Source organism: Gymnodraco acuticeps, unplaced genomic scaffold (genome assembly GCF_902827175.1).
Source record: "Gymnodraco acuticeps unplaced genomic scaffold, fGymAcu1.1, whole genome shotgun sequence".
Lineage (NCBI taxonomy): Eukaryota > Metazoa > Chordata > Actinopteri > Perciformes > Bathydraconidae > Gymnodraco > Gymnodraco acuticeps.
Window position 1 is genome coordinate 1,592,210 of NW_022990583.1, and position 26,877 is coordinate 1,619,086.

General features: G+C 39.9%; 3 protein-coding genes across 6 annotated transcripts in view; 1 reads left to right on the forward strand and 2 right to left on the reverse strand.

The window, feature by feature from the left end:
- Positions 1-3,150: 3,150 nt before the first annotated feature.
- On the reverse strand, positions 3,151-5,386 carry LOC117554097 (C-type mannose receptor 2-like). The gene is made up of 5 exons (XM_034228342.1): positions 5,228-5,386; positions 4,729-5,088; positions 4,280-4,612; positions 3,736-4,143; positions 3,151-3,635 (listed from the first exon to the last, which is right to left on the reverse strand). The coding sequence occupies exons 1-5, from the start codon at positions 5,295-5,297 to the stop codon at positions 3,274-3,276; spliced, it is 1,533 nt and encodes a 510-aa protein (XP_034084233.1). The 5' UTR covers positions 5,298-5,386; the 3' UTR covers positions 3,151-3,273.
- Positions 5,387-6,942: 1,556 nt separating this feature from the next.
- rxrbb (retinoid x receptor, beta b) lies at positions 6,943-15,900 on the forward strand. Of its 2 annotated transcripts, XM_034228343.1 has the most exons (12): positions 6,943-7,152; positions 8,389-8,582; positions 8,865-9,009; positions 9,207-9,386; positions 9,805-9,858; positions 11,056-11,216; positions 11,409-11,538; positions 13,504-13,630; positions 13,733-13,774; positions 13,889-13,980; positions 14,085-14,190; positions 14,290-15,900. In XM_034228343.1, exons 2-12 carry the CDS (start codon positions 8,442-8,444, stop codon positions 14,435-14,437), a joined length of 1,326 nt encoding a protein of 441 aa, XP_034084234.1. In that variant the 5' UTR covers positions 6,943-7,152; positions 8,389-8,441; the 3' UTR covers positions 14,438-15,900. The 2 variants fall into 2 exon arrangements, with proteins under 2 accessions (XP_034084234.1, XP_034084235.1); XM_034228344.1 differs by lacking the exon at positions 9,805-9,858.
- Positions 15,901-15,991: 91 nt separating this feature from the next.
- Positions 15,992-26,877, reverse strand: part of fhod3b (formin homology 2 domain containing 3b) — a 90,275-nt gene continuing 79,389 nt past the window's right edge. For 2 of the 3 annotated variants that reach the window (XM_034228341.1, XM_034228339.1), the window contains 11 exons: positions 25,626-26,551; positions 25,142-25,300; positions 24,317-24,499; positions 23,262-23,381; positions 22,352-22,513; positions 22,071-22,261; positions 21,689-21,881; positions 20,261-20,284; positions 19,613-19,799; positions 18,448-18,609; positions 15,992-18,343 (listed from right to left, as the gene is read on the reverse strand). In XM_034228341.1, coding sequence (XP_034084232.1) covers positions 18,261-18,343; positions 18,448-18,609; positions 19,613-19,799; positions 20,261-20,284; positions 21,689-21,881; positions 22,071-22,261; positions 22,352-22,513; positions 23,262-23,381; positions 24,317-24,499; positions 25,142-25,300; positions 25,626-26,551 — 2,390 coding nt within the window. In that variant the 3' untranslated portion in view covers positions 15,992-18,260. The remainder of the gene's footprint in view (positions 18,344-18,447; positions 18,610-19,612; positions 19,800-20,260; positions 20,285-21,688; positions 21,882-22,070; positions 22,262-22,351; positions 22,514-23,261; positions 23,382-24,316; positions 24,500-25,141; positions 25,301-25,625; positions 26,552-26,877) is intronic. The other variant, XM_034228340.1, reaches the window with a different exon arrangement.

The window sequence follows — 26,877 nt, forward strand, 5'->3', positions numbered from 1 at the left end:
CAAACTTTTTTATTATATTTTGAAAATGTTCCAGAAATATGTAATTTCAATCAAACTAAACCAATAGTTTAAAGCCAGTAGGGGCGATGAAATTATTTTTTTCCCGTAATTATAAAAAAATGAAAGGCCTGCACACAGCTAAATGACATTAAATGAATTCCCATGTAGTTCTCTGTGTTATTCCAGCTAGAAGATGAAGTAAATGAGAGTCTGAGGCAAGATGTCCATGCACAACTCCTGGATATGGAGAATCAACACAAGAATTGCGTTTGGACAATCAACGCCAGACTCCCTGTCAAACTTGGTCTGAATAGCTGCATTGGTTTAAAAGAAGTGTATGAGATGAATAAAAACAAGCACAGAAATATCTATCATCAAATGGGCTGACAATTTTAAATAAATGAATGAACCGTCAAAAGAAAAACAGGCCACTCTCAGAAATGTCATCAGAAGTTTTTTTAAATGATTAAATGTAAAGATTAAATGTAATCCATGTTCCAAAGGTTTTTAACCAGTAGCACTATATTATTACACAAAATGTACACATTGATTATTTAGAAATGTACTATTTCTTATCTATACCCTGGCATATTTTTAAATTAACTTGTACTAACTAACTTGTTAATAGGTACATTATTGTAATACTTACATGCCCCAGCAATTTCAATAATACAGTGATAATATTCCAAGAGAAGCATCTATTAATGTTATTAAATATAAAAGTCTATCTTTACTTTTTTTTCAATATTGTTAGGTCCTCTGTCCTCTGTCCTCTGTCCTCTGTGTCCGTCCTCCTCCGCTGCTTGTTCAGTTTGCCTGTCCCCCTCTCGATGCCTTCGCCTCTATCCATCTCATTTCATGCAGGAGTGGGGTTACCTAAGAGACCCAGGCACAATGGAGAAAATCTCTATTCTACAATTAACTGTGAAAGTGACAGAAGGAAAAGAAGGGAGGGATCCACGGAGGGGTGCGCGCTCAGAGAAGAAAATAAAAGAGGGAAGGACACAAGTGCCCATGACAGGTAGAGGAACATAGTCAAAAATGTATATTTGCACCAATGTTTAAAGTTTCATCTTAAAAAAAAAATAATACACCCGGAGGAATAAATTCCTGTAATGACCGCATTTAGATAGAAAAACTATTGTTAAACGTTTGGACCCTCAGAAAGAAGCATTTATAGTTACTGCATTTACACTTGTGATTTATTTAACATAGTTTGTATTGCATTGAGTCAGGCTAAGGATTTTGATGATAAAATGACATGTAGGCCTACATTAAATGATATATTGTAAATATTCTTCACAAACACTCTTAATAAATATATACATTTTAGGGTTGTAGCACCTCATACTTGAATTAGGATTAGGCCAAATTAGGTTGCATTACACTGATCCCAGTGAAAGTGAATTATGCCTATCACCATAATCTCTAAAAATGCAGAGGGAGTGACCACTGGGTCTCCATGGCGAGATGTACACAAAAGGGTGTGGCGTGGGAATGTCCTCAGGGGTCAGGAGTGAGGGTGAAAGGGTCAGAGGTCAGAGCCAGCTGGACAGCACACAAGAGGAGATGAGGGTGAGAAAAGGGGGTGAGGGGGGAGTCCAGAGACTCACTGACTGGACCCAATGGGACATTAACATTGAACTGATGGGAGGCTCACTGACCAAGGCCTATTCTGTGAGAAACTAAGCTATGACACACTCATGTGTAATGGTCCGTGGTAATTGACAAGTGACAAGACCCTTGTTGTGGATGCAAAAGCACTTATAAAAATGCAGCGGTAGATTACAAGCTTTCCCTACTAGTTTTTAGTGGTTATATTGGGTTATTTAAGTCAATGATGCAAACAAACGTGTATACTTGTGAAGTTATGAAGTGCTCTCCTTAACAATGGATTATATGAAAAGTGTTATGTGAAACTACAGTATAAGGTCTCATCTTTTTAATTAGAAGCCTATAGGCATATTGGGTTATAGATCTGTATAATTTTATTATCAGTTGGGAATTTTAGGACTCACTTCGGTATACATAAATTATTACAACCTGTTCTTAGACAGTTTTGAATTACAACAGTTATAATAACTTACAGTATTGGGTAATAATAATATTGAGTTGTATAGTATATATAGTTTTGACCTTACAGAAGTTATAATAACTTACGGTATAGTTATATAGTGTATAATAATATTGAGTAATATAGTGTATATTACTATCAATATTACTACTAATATAATCTATAATAATATTGAGTAATATAATGTATACCACTATAACTATAGTATATATTTATATTAATATTACTATTAATGTATTTGTATATAACTTTATTATCAGTTTGGAGTTTGAGGACTCACTTCAGTATGCTCCAATTATCGAAACTTGTCATAACTAGTTATAACTTACAGCAGTTATATTAATTAATAGTATTGAGTAATATAGCGTGTATTAATATTGAGTAATATACTGTATATTTCTATTAATACAGTGTATATTACTCTTGTTGTTATATTCTTCACGGTTTCTTATTTTTCACCTCAAGGGAAATAGAGTTTAACAAGCAATGACAATTATCAAACTGCATCTAGAGTAAATAGTTGTTGTAGTAATTGTTGTATGGTGTGAACATTAAATACAAATAAAAAAATACAGGGAACTCATCATGTTTCTTTACAGTTAACAGGGAAAACAGCCCATTTTTATTTTTTGTGGAAGAGTTTGATATTCATTGAAAATGTTGTATCATTTCCACTTCCCATGGTGATGCTCTGTGTACCTCAAGGGTGCAGACAGGAAGGTGAGCGTCTGTGAGCGCTGTCTTCCATGTGTCCGCTAGTGAAGGTCAGGTCAGAGAGGGCAGCAGGCAGTTTGGATCGGGGCCACACTCTGGTGGTCTAAAAAAGAAAATGTTGGGGCCCAACCCAGGGGGTCAACATGCAAATAGTAACCCCTGAGTGAAAGGCGTAAAGCAGATCAATGTTCTCACATTACTCTTGCTGCCCATGACTGTGAATGTCCACGCCTACACACCACAGGAGGTTTTCATATTTAATGAAATTCAAAATCAACAATAGAGAAGGCAGCTGTATTTCAACAATGGTAGAAGTATGACGTCATAAGTGAGCATTAAAATCAAATAAGTTGATGTCACAATTGGTTAAAAGAAACGTATTTAATGTTGAATCATATACTTTCTATCCACAAAGATTGTATTTTTTCCATACAGCATACAGAAAAACTGCAACAACAACAATGTCTCCTGAAGTTACTCCACTCTCATTCAGTGCATGTGGAGCAGATGAAATTCAGCTGTTCTGTCTCAGGCAGGCCTACCCACTGCTGCCTCCCAGTGGTATCAATGGCACCTGTAACACCACAGTCATGTCTCCCTTTAGGTCCTTGTCCAGGGGCCCAGTTCTGGTAACAACTCGTAGTTGAATTTGTCCAGAACCAAAAGTTAAATTTACAAGTGAATCGTAAACCTAGCCAAACATGGGGTGATGTGGCTTTCTTTGCCATATCAGCCACCTTCCCCTGAATGTCTTTGGTGGTAATGTGGATGAGATCAATATGGTGGTCCCTGCAGTATCCCATAGCTTCAATCCACGTCATATTTTTCCGGACTAGTATCAGGTTTCCTTTTTAAAAGACAAAAGAGAGAAAAACAGAGACATTTTAATCCAGTCACCAGGCAAATACAGGGAAAATGACCACAAAGGCACATTATAATTGGAATACCTGTAAGCAAACTATGACTGGTTTCCGTGGGCTTTAGAGTTAAGGACGGTGAAGTGGTATCGGCTGAAGTCGGCTTCAGTGTTGTAAAAGTAGAGATACCATTTCTAGTTATGAGTGCGGTAGTAGTAGGAATTTGCTGTGTTGCTGTCACAGTTGACATTTTTGTTGCTGCATTGTTGAGCTCGGTGATTGACGTGTTTGACACAAGATCTGTGGTATTTGGTGTTGTTGGACGATCAGCAGTTGTTGCTTCTTCCGTGGTAACGTTAGAGGTGTGCGAAGTATTAGAAACCACATTAAAATGAAAAGTAATTATGGCCTCTTGAGATGTTGATGAGTAAAAAGTTGTCAGATCTTCTGTCGTCCCCTCTGTACTTTGATGTGTGGTTGTTGGAATTGATTTTATTGCTGTAAGAGTAAGTAACAAATTAAATTGACACAGACTATAGATCTCTGTTGGGTATTTTGCAAGGTTACAAAACATAAATTAAAAGAGCATAAAGATAACTTTGCTGACAGAGAACATATGTATGTAGCAACTTACCCCCTTGGCAAACAAAATGGCGCTTTCCGGCACATTTCAGGTCATTCCACTTGCCTTGATTTTTGAAAATGACAGCAGTACAATTCTGACCTTTGTAGTTAGGCTGAGCAGGTAGCCAATAACGGAAAGATGACATGCTCCCATCAGACCACTTCCAGGAATCTTTAAAGAGGCCAATCCACACGTTTTCTGACTCAGACAAATCATGCACTGCCTCATTCTCTTCTTCTGAGTGTATGCTAATGAGATCAGACGACAAGCCCCTGCAATGATTCTGAGCGTCCCTCCATGATTTGGTCTCAGTTACAATTAGACCACTGGCAACCTCGTTTCCTGAAAATCCAAAAGTTTGATATTTTAAACACAGAAAAAGTGACTAATGTCCTCCATTTTAAACTGATTTGTGCTGTGTGAAAGATATTTAAATACAATATTGCAATTCAACTTACCATGACAAACAAAACTTCTTTTAGTTCCACAGTCACTCACAATCCATTCGCCATCTTTATCCATGAATGCACATGCATCTTCGTTTTTTATTTGTGGTGGTCCATCCTTCCATCTAAAAAAATCCAGATTTTCATCTGGCAGGGACCAATGCCACATCCACACTTTTCCAGTCTCCAGTCCTATCCAAGCTCTGTCAATACTTGGAACTAAGGCTATCAAATTATTCATTTCTATTGAGTTGTGAACTGAAGCTAAATCAGTGTACATTTGTCTGCAGTAGTTCTTTGCTTCTGCATAGTTCTTCTTAGCAATATTAATAATGTGAAAATCCGAAGATCCCAGTGCAGACCAGCACAATCCTGTGAAAAAACAAGTAACATGTTACAGCAGTTTGAATACCAACAGGTAAAACAATAACATTTTTCTCTTCAGAAATATCCAGACAAAATTATACATGAGTATTCGAATATGAGGAAAACAAGCATGTAAGCTACAAACCTGAGATAAAAAGAAGATATAAAGTTTGAGTCCCTTTCATCGTGCTCAACCTGTCTTCAGTCATGATCATGGCAAACAGCAAAACTAAAAACTAGTTGTTTTTAATGTACTATTTTAACCGGTTGCTGCAACACAGCAGCAGCTATGAGCTGCAGTGTTTGTAAGAATGCCACCGGGCTTGTTCAGAGAAACCTCTTTTGGAGCAACCACGTAAGAAGCTGTTTTTCAGGATTCTTTCTCTATTGCACATACAGGAAGGCACATGGGTTCCTGGTTTGTTGAGTTGAAATTCAATGAAAACAGTTACATTTATCAATTCATCAAAATCAATCAATCAATCAATCAATGTTTATTTATATAGCCCAATATCACAAATGTTACATTTGTCTCAGTGGTCTTCACAGTGTGTACAGAATATCAGTATGACAATGCGACACCCTCTCTCCTTAGACCCTCACATCGTACAAGGAAAAACTTCCAGAGAAAACCCACAGTTTAAAGGGAAAAATGGGAGAAACCTCAGGGAGAGCAACAGAGGAGGGATCCCTCTCCCAGGACGGACAGACGTGCAATAGATGCCGTGTGTAAATTGAAAAGATAATACATTTGCAACATAGGTAGTCCAAATGTTTGGAAATGCATGTGTGTATAATAGGAAGATGAATCCACGAGGATATCCATCCATCAAAAGTGGGTAACTGTGAGCTGCTGACATGATCTATGATTATGACATTATTTGGCAACAGGTTAGTAGAAAAATAATTACAATAGCGTGCAAGATTACATCCCTGACCAGGCCAGGTTATATTAAACCACCATACCTTCCCTGGAGAAATGTGTTGGTAGGAGAATCATCAATCATGTTAAAAAAGTGTGGATGAATAAATGCATGCATGCATTTTTACACCAAACAAAGAAAGAAGATTGAGATGGATCTACAGGCCCAGCAGAGAGAGAGTGAGTCAGAGGGGTAGTGCTTTAAAAACAAACGAACAAATATATCTGAAATAAGAACAGTAATGTGATATGTTGCTCTTTTGGATCATGTTTACTGGAAAATGTCACCTTTTTTCAGAGGGCTGCATCTAATTAAGGGCAGAACTAGAATTATTTATAAGAAACTGGTTGAAAAATTGAACATGTAAAAAAGCATTAATAACAATAATTTATTTTTCACACAGAGAACAAGAAATATTGACGAGGAGTGCAGAAAAGTAACAATGTAATGAATACTTCTGGTGAAAGAATATAACAAACAACATCACTGAAACATACAAAGTTGTGCAATACTGTATATCCCCTCGTGTCAAAAGCATTCCAGTGCTTCTTGTAGTTGTGGCTGTCTAAGAGTTGGATCAGATTATGTCTCCAAAAAACACTTTTAAATTTCAATTTGAATGAAATGCAATTTACTATATCATACCTGTATGCAACTTTATTAATACACCATTACCAAAAACACATTTGTAAAATCATCTGAATCTTGTGTCAGAATCATAGACTATGAGTAACACAGATTTTCAGAATGCAAATGTGCTGTGTGCCATTCTCCTTTAATTCCCCTTAATTTAAGGGAGAACTATCATTTGAAAAAGTAAATATTATGTATTACAATGTTCATGCAGATGGTCGGATATTGCGCACAATAATGAAATGCTATGTTAAAGTGAATTAATCTCTATAAGATTACAGTATAGATCAAGCGGAACACATACTGCAGGAGTGTCATATGACAAGGTGTTATGGGTGGTCCCATGAGACATTTTGGCTCAAGGGATACTGGCACTGAGCCGCCATGGCCTGTAAACAACAACAGCGTCAAGTTGAAATAAACTCGCTCTGAGTCTCGGCCTGTAGTCTGGCGCTGGTCTGGTTACAACAAGTACAGTGAAGTGGTCTTTAACAATGCGTCGAAGGTGTGTCTGGTAAGTAATTCCAACCTTCAAACGACCATGAGCTGTTTTGTCATCCACTGCTTCCTCAGACTATCACCGGGAACCAAGCTAATGTTAGCTGGAGAGGCTAGCCGTAATTGCAGCTAACAAGCTAATCTTAGCTAGAATACATTGCGCTATTATTGCGGATTTATTGAAGTGGCTCGATGACCGTCGAGTTATCAAGCTGCACATTTCTTGATGATTACCGGGGTATGTTTATATCGTAGTTTCAAGACATATTATAGCATGCAATATTTTCCAGACGTATGGCAGCCAAAGCTAATGTTAGCTGTCGGGCTTGTGAGCTTTCATGGATTTGCGGCTAGCTAGCTAGCTAGCTAGCTACCCTCGGTGAAAGCAATCATTATTTATGTGTTATGTTGAGTAATGCACTGTACCACTATTTATTCATGAAATAACTCATGGTCACCGGCACTTTTGTTTCTGCTTTTTATTTACTGGAAGCCTCTTGTCACGGTGAAACTTAAATGTAAACGTTACTGCGTATCGTTAGCAACATTTAGCAAACGTGTAACGCAATTGCGATGCCAAATGGGGCCAGCTATCGTTAACACATTAATGTAAGCCAACGTTGATGTATTTAGTGTTTTGAACACTTTGAACAGACACTTTCATATAATACACAATACGTTGCTACGTGTTAATGCGTTTTCCTCTTAATTCTGGGCTATTTGAACATGTAAAACAGTTTGGATGTTGGTTTTCCGCTTAGCTAATAAATGGTTACAGTCGTATTCGCCAAACGCATCACTCTTTTCGTGGGAAAATGAATACGTGTCAGGCTTATTTTAGTATTATTGACGGCTGTATAATTGTTGGAACATTTGAGACGTAACGTCACTATGTCCTCAAACTAAGGCTACAACTAACGATTATTTTCTAGGTTAATCAATGAGTTTCTCATCTGCCAGGAAACAGTGAAACTCTTTCATTGCAATTCTTAAACTCCAAAATGTCCTCAAATGTAATGTTTTGTCTGATAAACAGTCCAAGATAAAAACATCAGTCAAAGACTGATGCGCATATTTGCTTGACATATGATTTAAAGTATTAACAAATGTCAAACATAGCTGGCAATTAAAATCCTGTTTATTAACAACTACAGTACACCATTTTAGATCTACCTGCAATCATTACCAGTTATTGCAAACCGATGTTTCAAGTTCCATCATAAACTAATAATATCCTCTGTATCACCCTCAGATTGATATCCTTCAGACGAGAACGTATCCTCTCCATTGGGTATCTTACTCGTCATGTCCTCACAGCAAGGCAACAGTTCAGCCTCCAACAGCCCCACCAGCATCTTGGGTTCTCCCTTCTCAGTAATCAGCTCCTCACTTAACTCCCCAGTGGTCTCACCCACTCTGGGATTTGGACCCATCAGCAGCAGTCAGGTAACTGACATTCATTAGTCAGTCAATTAATGTCATGGTGCACCTTCTTTTTTGTATTTTAGGCATGTATCTGCTATAGTGTACTTGTATTTGTTTACACAGGGTCGTGGCTACACATGATAGTTTTGCATACACTGCACAGTTTTTTGTGTGTACAATATGTCCAGGAAGATTGTACATTTTGATAATGCATTCAACAGTGTTGTAATTTAACATGACAAAATGAACCAAATGCACCGCTGTGTTTTTAATGAATCTTTCTGGTTTCTTTCGTTTACCCAGATCTCTTCTTCAGCAGGGATGCACTCAATCAGCAGCTCAGAAGATGTCAAGCCTCCGTTTGGCCTGAGGCCCATGCCATCTCACAGCCCTGGGATAATGATGTCTCAGAAACGCATGTGTGTCATCTGTGGAGATCGCTCCTCTGGTGAGTGAGTGTGCTAACAGCAGGATTAGCAGAAGTGAAAACACACGCTGTAGAATGTTTTATTTCATTTTAGTAATGTGTTTTCAATAGTTTCAACATCTTTTGAAAACCAGACAATTTTGCTGAATAATACAATTGTGATGTTTGATTTCCCCATCAGACTCTTGCTTAACGTCTTTTTATGTTTTAATTGACAGGCAAGCACTACGGAGTGTACAGCTGTGAGGGTTGCAAAGGTTTCTTCAAACGAACTGTGCGCAAAGACCTTAGTTATACCTGCAGAGATAACAAAGAGTGCCTGGTCGACAAACGCCAGCGCAATCGCTGCCAGTACTGCCGCTACCAGAAGTGCCTGGCCATGGGCATGAAGAGGGAAGGTATGCAAGATCAGGGTTCAAATAGCAGTTAAAGTTCATTTTGAGAGCCCGTTTGACTATAAAAGGTTTATGAACACGTTTGTTTGCGAGTTGACTTACATGCCACTATACAGAGGGGACCTGCATTGGAGATTTCTGCAACATAGAGTTAAATATTCCTATTTAGAATGAATTAAACACTGGCAGTCAATTAGATTACTTAGAATAACTTATTATGCTAATGCAAGCCCAATTAAATTGATGAAGTAACATTGGATTAGTACTATTTCTGGCGTAGGTGAGGGTGGATGCAAGATTAGATAGATTAGATAAGATAAAGGGTAGAGACGAGTGTATTGGGGCTGGTTTATATAACTAACCCCTCTCCATCTCTTCTCTTCATTTTCTCCTATTCTACCCTTTCTCCATCTTTCAATAGTGATCAAACATGTAAAGTGGATTAAAGAAGATGGAAAAGATGAGGGATGGATGAGTATGACATGAAATCTTAAAGATATTGTATTTTTATGTTACCTAGAGAAATAGCCTGTTGTGTTAGACATGCAAATTTGTTGATTGGCGGATTTATGTGTGAAAATTTACCCCAAAATGATGGAGAGTGAGGATTGCTGCGGTATGGTGCATTGTGATGATGGACTGCTTTGTAAAAAAAAAAAGCAGTCGGACAGCTGTAGTTCTTAGCTGAATCTCTAACTGTATTTACAATCTGATTGAGTGGATTGGTGTTGCGCAGCAGAAAATAGGATGGATCTTTCTAGTTAAGGCCCTCTATAGGCCGCAAGAAACATTTGAACTATCTAAAATGCATAGAGTTGCAGGTGTTGCCTCTTGACCAGCTCTGTGCAGCCCAAATTCTGGCTCCATATTCAGGCATAAAGTCCTTACGCTATGCCACACGTTAAGCCTTGTCACTTTGTTATGGCTGCACCTTTGTCGAGAGTGTCTGATCTGAGAGAAGGGTACGTTTTATGATTTGAGGGGAGTCCAAACATTGTGTATTAAAAAAAACCCAGCTTCTGTTCTTCCACCTCACTGACATCACAGTTTAGATTGCTGAAGACAAAAGTGACTCTCACTTTTACTGCCCTTAAGTTTAAAAAAACAACTTCACATGTTAGTCTCTGTTGTCCATCCATTGTGATTCTGTCTTAAACCATTTAGTACTCAATTGTGAACGACTATGCTAATGCATGTAAGCTAGGAAAGCATGTCATTAACATACTCATGCATGTAACATGAACCTACTACTATACTTAACATACTTCTATTGATAATGGAAGAACATTCATTTGACTTTTGTCTTGATGGTTATGATGATATTATGAATGTAGTATATGGTAGAAAATGAAAAGTCAATATGCCACAGAGATACTTTGAGGAACAGTTGTTTCAGTTCTATCTAATGTACTGTATTGTAGAAAAACCAGCCCCACTCTTCAGTTAAAATTGCCAGAAATCCACTGAATGCAACACTTTTGAAATGTGTTTCTGCTCTTACAATTGTATCAAGACATGCAAAAAACCCTCTACAGAGGCTGAGCATTTTGCATGATATCACCTTTTTAACCCATAAATTCATCAGTTCACATTTATCATTCTTCCGTATTTACCATCATCTCATTCCTTTTCTTCTCCCCCACCACTGTGTCCTTGTGTTTTGTCTGACCAGCGGTCCAGGAGGAGCGCCAGAGGAACCGCGAGCGAGAAGGAGAGCTGGAGTTCAGTATGGGCGTGAATGAGGAGATGCCCGTGGAGAAGATTCTAGAGGCAGAGACCGCTGTGGAGAAGAAGACGGAGCTTCACTCTGACGATGGCTCCGCTGGCAACTCTGTGAGTGGTTCAAACATCGCAATCAAAAGGAAGTTACTTTGCCATTCATCAGTGTTTGGCAGAAGCATGATGGGTTTGGCCTAATGTTTTTAGAATAGCCTAAACAAAAACATGCTATAAGTACAGGCTTACTGTAATTGTTGGAAGTATTTGGTTTGAATGAAGAAGATGTGATTTATTGTTTGGTTTCAGCCCCATGATGCAGTTACCAACATCTGCCAGACTGCAGACAAACAGCTGTTTGCTTTGGTGGAGTGGGCGAAGAGAATCCCTCACTTCTCTGAGCTGCCCCTCGACGACCAGGTCATCCTCCTGCGTGCAGGTACGACTGAGAGCTGCACCTTTTAACGGAGATCAGATGCACATTATTAGTCTTTCTTCAAGTGTATCAGATGTATATGCAATACTCCAAAGTACACTTCTAAGAGAGGCTAAGGACACATTTTTAGTGTAACGCAATGTCAGACATATACACTGCCATCTTTGTCTCTTATCTGCACTGGTGTGAACTCTTGCCTGTCCTGGTGTCTGTTGCTGACACGTGCATTTCCCTATGTGGGATTATAGAAGGGTTTATCTTATCTTAGGGCTAAAGAGAGTGCTTTGTTGATTTCCTTTTACTGGAGTACACTAGTTTTATTGAATAAATATAACTATATAAAGTTTAATTATTACGTACCTCATGCAGTATTTTAATTCTAGTCGAAGCCTGAAGGATCACTTTTAGCTGCCCTTAACTTTGTCTGATGTTGGTATTTGTGCATGCATAGAGTTAATGAAAAGATAAAGACTATATGTGACCTGCTCTATCGACATCAGTCGCATTGACCCGAAGACACATTTTGAGTTGTATACACTGCTGGAAAGAGGAGATTCCTAGCTTTCTAATGATATCAGGATTGTTGTTGTTCTCCAAATATTAAGCGAAATATGTCACATTATATAATGACTGTCATCGTTTTGAGAAAAAGGCCTTCAAAGTTTCCTCTTCTCTGGAATCCATCGATCTGATTGGTTATTAGCAAATTATCAAAATACTACGGAGGGAAGATATTTTCGTTTGGATTACTGGTCTGGGGGAAGCTCGCGAGTGTGTGTGTGTATATACGTGTGTGTATACGTGTGTGTGTTTGTGTAATTTTGCGTTTGTGTGTATTGTGTTTGTTTCCCGGGGAAAACCCTCAGGAGAAACACCGGCTGTTGTTGTGCCTGCTGTGACGTTAAGTTACTCCGTTCTCCGCTTGTAATTATGCCGAAGTTTCAAAGTTGTATTTATCATCTGAATTTGCCGAAACAAGTTTAATATTCTGAAATCCAAGACTTTGTTTATTTGAAACCAGATGAAAACAAACTGTAACGGACCCTGCCGTGTTATCTATGATTACTATACGCTTACATTCATAATGTCAGCGGAGGGAGGGGGGCGGCGCTGCGGAAGAGCAGATTGCGAGTGAGAGGTGCCTGTCTTCGTCCCTTTTTAAAGCTTCAAACATGTATTTATCGTGTGATTTTGGAAATAAAAGTTTCATATTCTGAAAGCCAAGACTTTGTTTGTTTAAAATCAAACAAAACACCCGAACCCCGAAAATTGTTTTTTACGCAAATCCACGTTTATTTTGAAATGAGCCGTTGAGACTTCCGACTGATTTCGATAGAGCGGGTCACATATTGGTAATTAATGCAGTAAAATACATTTGAAGTTGGCAGCAGGGTTTTTTTGACAAAATATATTGTCCTGTTGAATTTGAACTGTGTACAAAAAGTGCTGCAGTGAACCTTAGTTCTAGGGTATCTACCCTTGTACAGTGTCCCTGAATGTGAAGACACTTTGTTGTAGTCACTGTTGATGTTTATTTGGTGTTGACCTTAGGGGGTTTAACTATCAATAATAACTTTAGACTGCAGGAGGGTCAATGTAGGTCAGGGACCTTCTGATGTGTCCGCACACAGGGGATAAAGTGATGGCTCTTACGGCCCGTCCACACGGCGGCGTGCGTTGAAGCTTCAACGCTTCTGCCCATTCACTTTGAATGGGGTGACGTCACGCTTTGCCGAACTGCATTGTGGTCTCTTTGCTCGCTTCAAAAGTTGAGCAATGTTCTTCGACAGAAGCGTCAGCCAATCAAACCACGTGCTTGTGTGTCCGGGGCAGAAGATTCATGTGATTGGTTGTTGGTCGAGTTTCAGACACGCCCACCGGCAAGCTTCAATGCACGCCGCCGTGTGGACGCTGCGTTAGTCCTCGAGACCAGTTTCCTAATGAGCCCCTCCCTTTGTGCGTTGCCAGGGTGGAATGAGCTCCTTATCGCCTCGTTCTCCCACCGCTCCATCGGTCTGAAGGACGGAGTTCTCCTGGCCTCTGAGCTGCAGCGGGACAGTGCACACAGCGCGGGAGTGGGGGCCATTTTTGACAGGTGCAAATATGGAGACAGAAAACAGCCAACACACTGTTATGCCTTTTTGTTTAATGTTGCACATGTTTGTATTGTCTAAATAACTGTTTTCATTTAACACAGGGAGAGTGTGCAGAGTGCAGAGGTCGGCGCCATATTTGACAGGTAATTTGACATTATTTTAGTGCTTGACTAATAAAGTAATGGTAATGATTGCTCTTTGTATTTGACACTCTGGCTTTCCAAAAAGCATTTCATCAAATCAATGTTATTACTTAGGGTTCTCACGGAGCTCGTCAATAAAATGAGAGATATGCAAATGGACAAAACAGAGCTGGGCTGCCTCCGAGCCATCGTCCTCTTCAACCCAGGTGCCTGACCAATGCTCATATCTAAATAAGAAACATTAACATACTTTTCTTACTATATGCGATGTCTCGTGGCACTGATGGACATCTTCTCCGTTTGCTTGCAGATGCTAAAGGGCTCTCCAACACCGGGGAGGTGGAGCTCCTTAGAGAAAAGGTCTATGCATCATTGGAGTCCTATTGCAAACAGAAATACCCCGAGCAGCAGGGAAGGTAAACGTCTCCAGCGACCTCAAACTCTGTAGAAAGTCAAACCTGATTGGTGCCTTGGTGTTCTGCTCAAACGTAATGATTGCTCCTCTGCCCTGGCAGGTTTGCGAAGCTCCTCCTGCGACTGCCAGCACTGCGATCTATCGGCTTGAAGTGTTTGGAGCATCTCTTCTTCTTCAAGCTGATCGGTGACACGCCTATTGACACTTTCCTAATGGAAATGCTTGAAGCTCCCCATCAGTTGTCTTAGATAGGATATGCGTACTGTGGTTGGGTTTAGAAAGCTGGAGTGGGACTGGAGTGGCACTTTAAGTTATTTGAAGATTTGTCAATTTGTCTCACTGCTGTCTGCGTTACACTATTTCAGTGCAGCACAGATTTGCTCTTTAGACCAAACCAAAGGCTTGGCATGATCTACAAGCTGGTGCTAAATGTTGAAATAACTTCATGAGTAACTATGGTTTGAAAAAAACAAAAAAAAAGTATTTTTAAAAATGTAAACATTTACATATTTTCCTCACAGGAGCTATCATTTGGGTAAACATTTTTATATAAGCTTTTTAGACACCTCCAACACCAAGGTTCAGTTAATTCTCCAACTGAACTGAGCACCAAACCTATTTTTTAAAAGGAAGGCAACCTGAATCATGTGTATGCGTTAAGGATGTATTCTTCTTTTTATCATTTGTAATTGAAGCCAGCTCTAAAACATGATGTATTGTACCGAACCAGGTGCTGTGTCCAACAACAGCTCTAAGTTGACTTGTATCATTGCAGAAGATACAATCCTGACAGTAACCCTGCGATAGAAGACAGGTCAGTGTTTGACTTGTCTGTGTTGAGGAACAGCTTTATGTGTCTGGTAATATACAGTTAGTGTCGTTTACTTTGCCATTTTCTAAATCTAATCACGTGGTGGTTAACGATTAAACTGCACTGCACACTTGCTATGTACTATTTCTAAAACACACTTAAAAAACGCCTTGCCTCTGAATAGTCGGGCGTTTGTCTTTTGGTGCTATTTCAGTAATAATTTGACAATATCGGTGCAGGTGCACGCCAAACCACAAACCTAAGAAAATATGCAAAACTAAACAGATCCCTTTGTTAATCCTTGTTCAAATGTAGCAATATAAAATGTTAACTGCATAAGAGCTTTCTGCCTGTCAGTCATTCAGGGGTTTTACTAAGTAAATCATGTCTGGTGGAAAGGGAATACTCCATTTTGTAATTTATCTATACAATTCAAAGGTACTGTGCAAAAGTAATTGTTCAGGGAAAAATGTATATTGATACATTTGAATTATGATCAGGATATACAAATTATATAATTTTTAATGTGCCCTTGTTTTTAGTTTTCAGCTAGTATAAAGCAGAGCATGTCTTGGGTTGCACTGGATTTGCTGAGACTGTTTCAGCTGATTTTTATTTTTTGTGCTTTTTATTTTGATGCTCAATTGTATTTTCCAACCCCACCCCCCCCCCCCCCCCCCCCCCTTTTGTAGGTAGCTGTCTTGTTCATTGTTATATGTCTGCAATTTATTAAAAGCAAACCATAATCACATTTAAGACCAAATGAGGTCTGTATGCCGCCATGTGTAAACCCCAGATGAGCTGTATTGGAAGTTTGTCGGCGACCTCTATCTGCTCTCAAACATAAAGTGACTTGAAGCATGGGTTGTGTGGACTGAAAATAAAGAGGTGTAAGTTTTTTTTTTTGGTGCTTTTTCTTCCCCAAAACTTTTACATGTGACACTTTTTTGAAAACACAATTGAAAGATATAGTAAAAAAAGAAAGTCAAACAACGTTTTAATGAGCCTTTTTATTGACTTTGTTACATAGTTTTTGCTGTGGGCAAAGACGTGATGGAAGCCTTGGTTGTATAGCACTTGTTTCCAAGTTCCACAGTGATGTCATGGCACAGGCAGCAACATGTGTGGTGGGCTAATGTTCAATTACAAAGAAGAAATGTTGAGTGCAATGAAATCAAAGGCTTCTTTCCACAGGACTAGCTGGTGAGTTTCACAATGTGTGTAAAGTAAAATATGTATTAACACAAACCCTACCACAGAGAACCAACTTTCGTATTGAGCAGAAGTGAAACCTTTTTTTTTTTTTTTTAAACCATGCATGGCTTGGTTTGCTTAAATTATATTTAGAATAATACTGCTTTTAGTCTATAATACACTATTCTACACATGGAGCCAAAACAACAGAACTCAAAGACATTGTCATGTACATCACTTTACAGCATTCCCCCTATAATACCTTACACATCTATTCTGTCTGGTTTTTGACAGAAATCAGTACAATCTGGGAACCCCCCCCCCCCCCCATAACTTCAGTTCCACTAAGTTGCATGCTACACAGTGGGCCTAAGGTGCTGATTAGTTTTCAGTTAATTCAAAACAAGAACATGAACTGTTGGGTGGGTTTCACATAGCTTCATTACGATGTTGCACTAGATGTGTTTCTTTCTCAATGGCTATGTTTCCGTCACAGTGGATAGATTATCATTGCTATGACATGAAGTGAAATGGTGCAAGTTATTAATTTAGCCAAGGCCATTGCAAATAGATTAATAGCACAATGACACAATCAAAGTTAAACTGCGGGCTCCTTTTTTACTTTAATACAGATGTAAATAACAATAGATACATAATTGAGATTTTGTGTGCGTCCGTATTGCTAATTACCCCCTGATGTTCACATTCATAGTTAGATAATGAATGTCCTGTGAACGACAAACTGAGATCTCCAGTGAAGCCAGCTGAACTACACATTAAATTGGCCTGGTCTATTTTTAATAACTTTATTTAGATCTTGACTAGAGTGGAGCAATGCACAATAAGGCAACAGGATACGGCTAATGTGCATGACCAATCCTAAAATGTCATAAATACTTTAAAGCTATCTTCATTACATACTATTGGGTCCAGGACAGGATTAAAAACACTGGTTAAAAATAAATCACAGCTCGTGAAAGATGTACATTGCAGTATTATCCCCTCGTCCCTCACAGACTGCACATCTGTAGTAACATTTTCTTGATTAAATGTCCCTGAAAACATTTGAATAAATAACTGTCTCTGAAAGGCACTCTGAGATGTGCAGCTCATAGTTTCTAGAAAATAAAACTATATAACTGAAGATTGCTTCCTTGTAACACTGCACTCGCCTTGCTTAAACTGTTCAGTCCGTCAGAGAGAATAGGTCACATGATGTGACATTTTTTTTTAGCTAAAACTATTGAGCATTAGACTGAGACGAGTGGAATCACGAGTCTCACCTTAACTGTTGAATAAGATCTTTAAAAGGAAGTTTCTCTGATAAATTCCTTCTGATCCAGTCACTTAGATTAGACAAAACTGTGCTACTGTAAATTTGCTGGTTTAACTGTTGAGTATTATTTCCGATGTCAGTGGTTCATCAGTGTCAAGGATTTCACATTCCATTGATACCCAACTTTTACATCCAGTGCAATTGTTCCTTATTTGAGCACCTTCTTGAGCAAAATAAAAAAGAAACACAAAACTACCACAGTAGTATATAACCCTCAGCACAAAGCCATCTATTCAACAGATGAAATGTCTTTTAGTTTGTCCCTAAAGCTGCAGGGCTGACACTAAACTCAAGGAGAATTTAGTGTCCGTACCATACTTCCTGCCCTTTGGATTCAGTCAAGGCCACGGAGATCGAAAGCACATGCAGCTCTTTTGATGCCCTCAGCCTTAAAAAACACCCTTTAGCGAGGGTGCTGTCCTTTTGGAAGGATGACTGTGATTAGGCTGAATGAGTGTACGTCATCGATGTTGATCCAGCAATAGCAAAGCTTAGTGGTTTGGATACAGCACTCCGCTCTCTGACCGTCAGTTCATGAATAAAAGCTTTTATCCAATCTCTCCAGGAAGCACTTGTGACAAGCCTATGTGAACTAAAACGCATACAGATAAGGTCAACTCATCAAAGCTAGGGGGGATTTTATGGCCAAGCCAGAGTGGAGTGGGTTGCCAGGTTGGATGTAGGCAATGGAGGGGCAGTGAAAGGGCTTCCACACGGCCTTTTGTCCATCTCACACCTGCATCTCTGAACCACTGGACAAGCCCAGAGCGTTGGCCTCCTCTGTAGTCAAGCCGTTCTTAAGTGTCCTTCTCACTGTGCAGACAGAGAAAAGAGGATTGTTCAAATGTTTGCACGGCAGCCCATCATTTTTATTAAAAATAAATTATGCCAATTGGGTAATATTTGGGATGACTCACATGATTTTCGGTTGACTCGGGATCGCCTTCTCTCCCGAGGTTGCGTCCGCTGGCTGGGACCCTGAGTGGCTGACCTCACAATCCTCTCCATGATCTCATCAGCCGTATCATCTGTGCAGTTCACCGGGTCGTCACTGGCAGAGCACCATGGGGCCACACGCCCTGAAACAGAAAGGTCGGCAGGGATGATAGGTCAGGTGTTTAGAAACCAGAGTACTTCTTCCTCTTTTTACAGATAATATTATCAGCTGTTTTCTTTTTTACGTCAGATTTCTCGTCAATAGCTTTCATGCCTTTTGACCCAATGACTCCAAATTAATGCAGTATTATATGACTATAGCGGTCAAGTAGTACACCTCTTTTTATTGAATTTCCAGGCTTTTACTATTGTCTATGTATGAATATATTTTAAATTAAAAACGTAGTTATTGAAAAAAGTTTTTTTCTGAGTCTCCAAGAATTTTAAATATAACATTTGAAGATTTTCACATTAAAATCTTTATGTAAATGGGAGGTGGCCTAAAATCCAATAATAAGGGGTGTCTTATTAGTCCAGTTTAGAAATACTATCTAGTATGGATGGAGTCAACGGGACAAATGAGCTATGGTAAAGAGATGGAACTTAAAACTTTTGAATCACATTTATTATAAGATACATTTACGTTTTTTTCCACGCGTAATTTACTTCAACTCTATAAATAAAAACAAACTAAATATGGGAAAGATGGTATTAACAATAACATTTGTTTTGTGTGATTCAAACGGTAGATCATTGACGGTCCCTAAGTGAAACCCTGGGGTTAAGAGCAATAGCTCAGATGTGAACTAGTTGTCCATTGAATGCTCACCGTCTGATAAACACAGTATGAAGGATCAGGAAAGTTGTATGTATGTTTATGTAAGGCTAAAAAGATAAGAAATTATAAGAAAGATATTTCAGCCTGATGGACATACAGAGGGACAATGCCATCCCTAGAGGCATGCTGCTAGCGTAGCTAAAAATACCCCGTCTAGTGGAAGATTAGTTTAAAGGTTACAGGCTGGATTAGTGAAGTGTCACTGAAATGCTCATGCTGTGCTCATGGAGCATTCATGGCCACAGAGGAATACTGAATGATGATGAAAGCTGTACTGTAGGGGCTGTAACGGTGTTTCTCTGACTGACCTCGGGTGCCGCTGGCTCTGGTGCGTGTGCGGAGGCCGGGCACCGTGGACGTGGGGCTCTCTCCGCCCTGCAAGCTACTCTTCAGTACGGCCTTCATGTTCTCATGCTCGGCTGCATCCTCAGCATACTGGATCCCCTGAGGCTGGCTCTCCTGTGCCTCTGATGGAGCCCCGCTGAATTTACCACTCTGTAGGGTGAGGACACAGGATTACTACAATCAGACATTTTATTACAAGGTGTTTGCACTTTTAGATTTTGGGAAAAACCACACTGAACAGCTATAAATACCAAACATGTCATACAGGTTAATCTTCACTCATGACACAGCAGTTTTTCTATCCTGAGACAAGAAAAACTAGTGATGTTGCTGTTTATTCTGTGACACCCACAACTTAGTCCATTCATTTCCATAAGGAAGTACCTGCGACACCATGCGAATACCTCCTTTTCTTTCCTTGTCAAAACCTTCAAGCTTCCTCATTCATTGTAGGTTAAATGCACACAGAACCTGTCAGTCTTATGATGACTGGACTTTTGTTAGTCTCAAAAAATGTACCAGTTATTGTTTAAAGTTACTTCAGCATGTTGAATGTTAGTCACCACAGAAAGTTCCCATGCACATGTTTGCACACAAAGTCACCCCCCTACCTCACTATCATCGTCATCATCACTCTACAGAGATAAAGGAAATGGGGGAAAAAAATGCCAAGGTGTGGAGTGAATACAATATACAGCCAAATTAAAGTGAAAGCTCTTCATATACAAAATCACAAATATTTAGGAGGTGTTTTTAGACTTTCAGATCGATAAAGACACTACTAAGTTATCGTGTTTCTTTTTTTTACACAGGTCTAAGCATTTTCTCAAATCAAAAAGAAGCACATTGTCTTTGGTCTCTATTCATTTACATAAAAGGAATAGTTTAACATTTTGGGAGATACATTTATTTGCTTTCTGGCGAGAGGTAGATGAGAGGATGAGAGATGTCAGAGATGTATACCCCTCTCATGTCCGTAAAGTAGATGAACCCAGCAGCTGGTTAAGTTAGTTCAACCTGTTTACAAGGGAAGACAACAATGGGCCTACAATCACCTATCAAGTTAATTCATTAACATTTTGATATATTGTGTTTTTACCAAGGATATTGTTTATATTTCGTTTTTTTTCCCCAGCGCTTTTGGAAGAGCTAACTTTTTGTCTAAGCTTTAAGTCACTATGCTAGGCTAAGCTAACCATCTGTTGGTTCCAGTGACATTTTTAACAGACAGATAAAATAATCAATTATTCTAATGAATTCTCTGCAAATAATACAAAATCTTTCTCCATGTTGTTTATATTTTGTTATTTTTGGACACAGTGCTAGCTCTTTGCCTCAGCTTTAATGCTCTATGCTAGGCTAAGCTAACCATTTGTTGGTTCCAGTGACATTTTAAACTGAAAATCAATGTTTCCAAAGAATTCTCCGCAAATAATACCAAATCTTTCTCCAAAATCAAAAGTCCTATGGGGTTTTCATCCTCCAAAACCATAAAAAAACATTGCGGATGTATACGAGCTAGGGACCAGAGGAGCATATCTTTGTAAGAGTGTGGTTGAGGTGTGGGCCTTGTTATTTCTCCTTCAGGGACGTCCAAAGGTTTGAATTTTCACACAGTGATTGAATTAGAGTTCCTTTGAAGAGAAAGGGGCCCCTGCCAAGGCTCGCAGTGGAGTGGCTCTGAGCGGCCGACTCCTCAGGGTTTAAGGGATTTTAATCATGCAGGGAGGTGTTTGCTCTGGCCTTTCTTAGCCTGCTGCAGCTACAGAATGAGATACACCGAAAAGAAAAGCTGTTTGTTGTTACAGTAACCTATACATGTGAATACTGAGCAACTACGCTGATGTCATTACAAATGTACAGCGTGTCTGTCAGTAATGGCCACTTTCAACGATTTAACCAGATTAAGGTTATAACCAGTGTCGAGGGATTGCTCATATTGTCTCATGGAATTGAGAAAGTAGAAACTAGGCAAAGATGAGGATCAGGAAATGGAGAAAGTGTATGTGTGACCCTTGCTCTTGGTGAGTAGCACTTACATCTGTTATCATTTTCCCCCTGGTCTTGTTTCTCTCTCGGTGGTTGGCCCTCTTCTGTTTCTGTTGTAGCACGCGCTCTCTTGTTGTTCGATACTCCAGGGCAAATTCACTCAGGATCTTGCTAAAGCGATGAATGCTGACCTCACGTACTGCATATATCGGATGGCCCAGGAACAGCAGAAAGGCATGAAACCTGCAGATGTGTAGGGAAACATCACATCACTGTACAAAGTTCCTTTAGAAACAGAGTTTAAAACACATTAAAAAGTTACAAAAATGTCTTTAAATGCTAAAAATGGTTGTTAATCAAACAGATATGAAAATAGAATATATAGCTTTCCCAAGTTGATCTGATCCAGCATTTGATCCTCACGGAGCATACCTGTTGAGTATTCTCCGATGAACAATCTTCAGAATTATAATTCTCTCTGCACACTCTTTCAGGAAGTCAGACATTTTTTGTTTCAATGCTGGTTTCATCTCATGTTTCGCAATGACCTTGAGGTGATCCCATGATGCTTTGCACCTTCGCTCCATCTGGGCCAGATTGTCTTGAAGCTGGTCGAAATCCACCTAACAGAGTGGAATCACAGAATTGTCGAGGACTCTTTTCGGAGAATTTGACATTTGCATTACAAACAGATATTTAAAAATGTTAAAAACCTTGGTCAAGCGGGTGATTGCTCCTATCTCAGAGTAGAGGTCAGTGCTGTCTGGAAACTTCTCCACCACGATGGCGCAGGCGTGGTGCAGCAGGGACTGCTTATGAACTGTGTCCTTCACCTCCGGGACTTTCTCCAAGTAATTCAGCTCAAAGCCTTTCGCCTAGAGATGCATGTATACACAGCAAGTCAGAATGCGGGACGGAAACAACTGCATGGAATTAAAAATCAACTGCCCCTAGTCCAGGACTAAATTGTACTGAATTTCCTTTTTGGCACTCTCAGAAAAGGGACTCAATGGACTGAGCCAAGTAGATATGTAGATCCATTCGGTTGGTGATTATCAAAAACCACAATCTTACTTTGGTACTCCCCTTCCAAAAAAAAAGGCTGGACACTTCATGAAAGACACAATCCCAACAAGACTTCCCTTGTTCTGCTGCCAGTTTTAAATGGTTTACTGCAAAAATATAAATGCTGCTATTATTTACGGGAACTACTTGTTTTTGATTTATGTTTCCCTTGGCTATCATGTCCCAGGGGTTCACTAATGCATAGAAATACACACAGAAATCCCCATTGCATAAAAGAAAGCACGAAACAGATGCCAATCAAGCACCCAGACAAACACAAATAGTCCGAAAACACACAACCACCCTCTCTTTTTCCACAGAGCCTTCACGAGCGTTTTTACTGTAGAAGGACAGTGTCTGCTGCAGACAGTCAGGCAGCACATTCTTCTACACATAGAGAGTCCACTGTTATCCTTGCCAAATAAATATGTTGGCGGAGGATTTGGGAGGAGGAGGAGGAGCGTGGGAGGAAATGGAGGAAGTGAGTAAAAGACACACAGGGAGAGAAAGTGAAAGAAGAGGAACCTCTCGGCCATATATGTCCTGAAGGTTACTCACATTAGTGCCATTGAGGAAGTTGCCAATAGCCAGCAATGTGGTCAAGATGTAGCGGAGAGTCTTGTTCTTCTCTAACTGGTCCATCCCTTCCTTCAGGTCCTGCAGAGGCTCGGCCACTTCCTGAGAGCATGAAAGGAAGTTCAGAAGCACATTAGCTACTCTTACCTCTTTTTGTCAATTCATTTAGCTGATAACAATGCACAGTAAACACAGATTTTATATGCAACCATCAAACGTTATTAATTTGAGCATTTTTCCATTCAAAACATTTAGATGAGCACATCATATAATTCTTATACATACTGTATATTTACACAATACCCTATTATCCTATATTTTCTTTTAACACATGATAAAATAATCAATCATCACTCTTCCCATTCCTCTAAATATTTTGCAAATGTAGCTATTTAAAACTACACACCGCTTCCACTTTCATATACTATACTGCACATATTTTCTTTATACAGACATTTTTCATAATCCTATTGTATTTCCTTTTTTGTATATTTATAATACTTATAAACAATCGTTTTGCTGCTCCTATTTTAAAGCTTAAATGAACTTAATATGCTTATGCATGCACCATTATACACCAGAGCAAATAGCTTGTATGTGTAATGGAAACTTCTTGAGCAAGGACTCGAAACACAATGAGAAACAGGAGAGCTCGAATCCTGATGGCAGACACTGAAGATGAGTTTGAAGTTACGTTAGAGAGTTGACAAAGACATTTTCTGAAGCCACCAAGTGACACAGGTCCTGCCTAACCAATTCTGAAGATCTCTCCCAAATCCCAAGTCTTTATCTAGCTCTAGACAAAACTATTCTCAAGGGAAGAGAGAAGGTGGCAACCGAGGTCGCGTGCCTGAACGCTGACTATAGGAGTAGAGGGATAAACTGGTTAAAAGGCTGAGGCATAGGAAAATATATTTCTCAACAGTATGTGTAAACCTACTGCCCAATAAACCTGATCCATAGTTTTCCATTGTTTTACTTCTCGTCACTCTTGGTGTGATCTACGTGTGATTCCAGTGGACAGGCACGTGTCTCACCTTCTCTAGAAGCTCATAGTCCATCTTGAATGCCCACAGCTGCAGGCGGGCCGACAGCTCTGTGATGGAGGACAGGGTGAGGAGGAACTGCTCGGCGCTGCCCAGGGGAATATCAGGGCTGACCAGCTGGGCCTCCTGGATCCTCTGCTTCTCCTCCTCTGTGGGGATCATCGTCAGGATTTTCTAGGAGCGGGAGGAAGAAACGAGGAGGGGAAGGGAAGGGAACAGGCTTTAAGGATCATTCATCAAGTCTACCTATGAAACTCCTAAGATACATTTTTACAAAAATATGTCAGGGAGTATACCATAGGAGGGAAGAAACAAATTCATTTAGACATTTCTCTGCGTGTTTATCTAAGATGTTTCCAATTTTTCCCACAAACTTGCACGACATCTGAACTTTCAACCTCCCTTTTTTTTAGTATGTCTGTAAGGATCTCCGGGGACAAAAGGTGGGGATTAATACTCCTTTATTCTAAGAATGAACTCAAGGTGAAACTCTTTAAACTACAGGTTATTTTACCCCAAAGGAATGCAACATTAATCATTATCCACTGAAAAAACGGCAGTATGGTTTTTTAAAAAAGCTCAAAATATGCATGCGGAGCTCTTCTTTAATCATCATGTGATTTATAACATGAAAACAGTCGAACAGCCAGCTGTGCAGCCAGGACATCACTCTAAATGTCAACACTCCCATATAGAAAAAGTAAAATTCCTTCCGTAATCCATCAGTGTATTTTGGTGTGATGAGTAAATGTCATTAAAGTGAGCTTTAAGTGTTTGACAGTGCCTTACCAATTTAGATACTCTAGAAATGCTCACCTCAATGCCCTCTTTGTTCAGTGCGTACTCATCAAAGTTGAGGATAGCTGTCTTAATGGTGCGAGGAGGAGGTAAGACAGTCAAGCCGATGTTTATAGCGTTGCTGCGTTTTGAACCCAGGACGATGATTTCTTGTCGTTTGCCATCAACAGCTGCTTTCTATGAGAGATACAAAACGGCATCACATTAGCGCAGGACTGATTAGCCTTTACCACAAAATGAACAACTAACTTACATACTATTCACCATTATAGTAATAATAATATATAATATCCTTCGCTATAGATTTAGCTTGTTTACCCTGGTAAGGTGTGGTTGTGGTGGGACCTCAACCATTCTAAATGCCACCCAGGGGGACAGTAGTGAGCCCAAAATGATTACTAAAATCAAAAACAATCCTTTCTAAAATGGTGCCAAATACCAGGAGTATACAGTATATAATACTACATGGGTCTACTGTTACAACAGCACAGCGCTAATTTACCTTAGTGACAGGCAGCTCCTTGGACTTGGACTCAAACAGCTGCTCCAGTTTGGATGTGTCCACTTTGACTGGCTCCAGTTTGGACCAGAGGGACTCTTTACAGAATTTATGACTCTTACACTGCCAGTCCACGGGACGCACCTCGTTCCAGAAGAGACGGATGGTCTTCTTCTTCTTTTGGAAGAGAGGCATCTCCCCTCGACTCAGCTGGGGGGAGGGCGGGGGGAGAGGGGGCATGAATGGGGGGGGCGGGGGCATCATTTTGCCAAGGAGGGGAGGGGGAGGAGGAGGGGGGCATCCGAACAGGGGCGGGGGAGGCGGCAGGGCAGCATTGTATGGCGGAGGGGGGGGTGGGGGTATCAGGTCACTTGAGCCCATCAGACTGTCCATATCTAAAATGTCCATGTCGTCCTCGTCCCTCAGGTCCGTGAAGTCCATCTCTTTGATGCGCAGCTCCCGGGGTTCGGCCATCAGCTGATCCCAAATATAGTCTGACTCTTTCTTGGGGGGTGCGGTTGCCGTGGCAGCCGTTGATGATTTGTCCGTCTGCTGCTGCTCTTTAGAGGCCTCCACCTCCGGAGGACATGTCAGGCCTTTGACCAGATCGCCAAACTTCTCTGCCACTGCTCGCACATTGCCCTGGTTGTCCAGATGCCCCACCTCCATTTTCTTCACATTTTCCTCCCTGGCCTGTCTGTGAGCCTCCAGTGTGGAGATCCTGCTGGCCAGGCTAGCCACAGAGGAGTCGCCCACCTCTGCCTCCTTCTCACATTTACAGTTCTCTTTCTCCGTTTCTGCTACATTCTCTTCATCCTTGCTGGTTGTGGCCTGAGCGTAGAGCATGTCCAGCATGAAGCGCTTGCTGTTGAGTATTTTGTTGCACTGGTCGTTCACATCTGCGTCTTTAATGCACTGGGTCCACTGGCCTGTTGATACAGACACAATTTAAGAAAATGGTTCATAGGTAGCCGATTATGATAGTAAGTGAATAAAATGTGACGTTAATAATTGTGCAATATATACCTGGCTGCTATATGCTGCTATGCATTACATTAATGCACACAATGTACAACAATATCTGTATTTTTTTTTTATTACTGCCGATTTTTATTCCATATTTTATTCCATTCCATTGCAATGTAAATACTGTTATATTTTACTATATTTTTTATTATTATAAATATTTTTTCTAGTTCTCTACCTGTGTTTTGAATTCTTGTTTTACTTTTATGGTGATTTACGAGGAATTTGA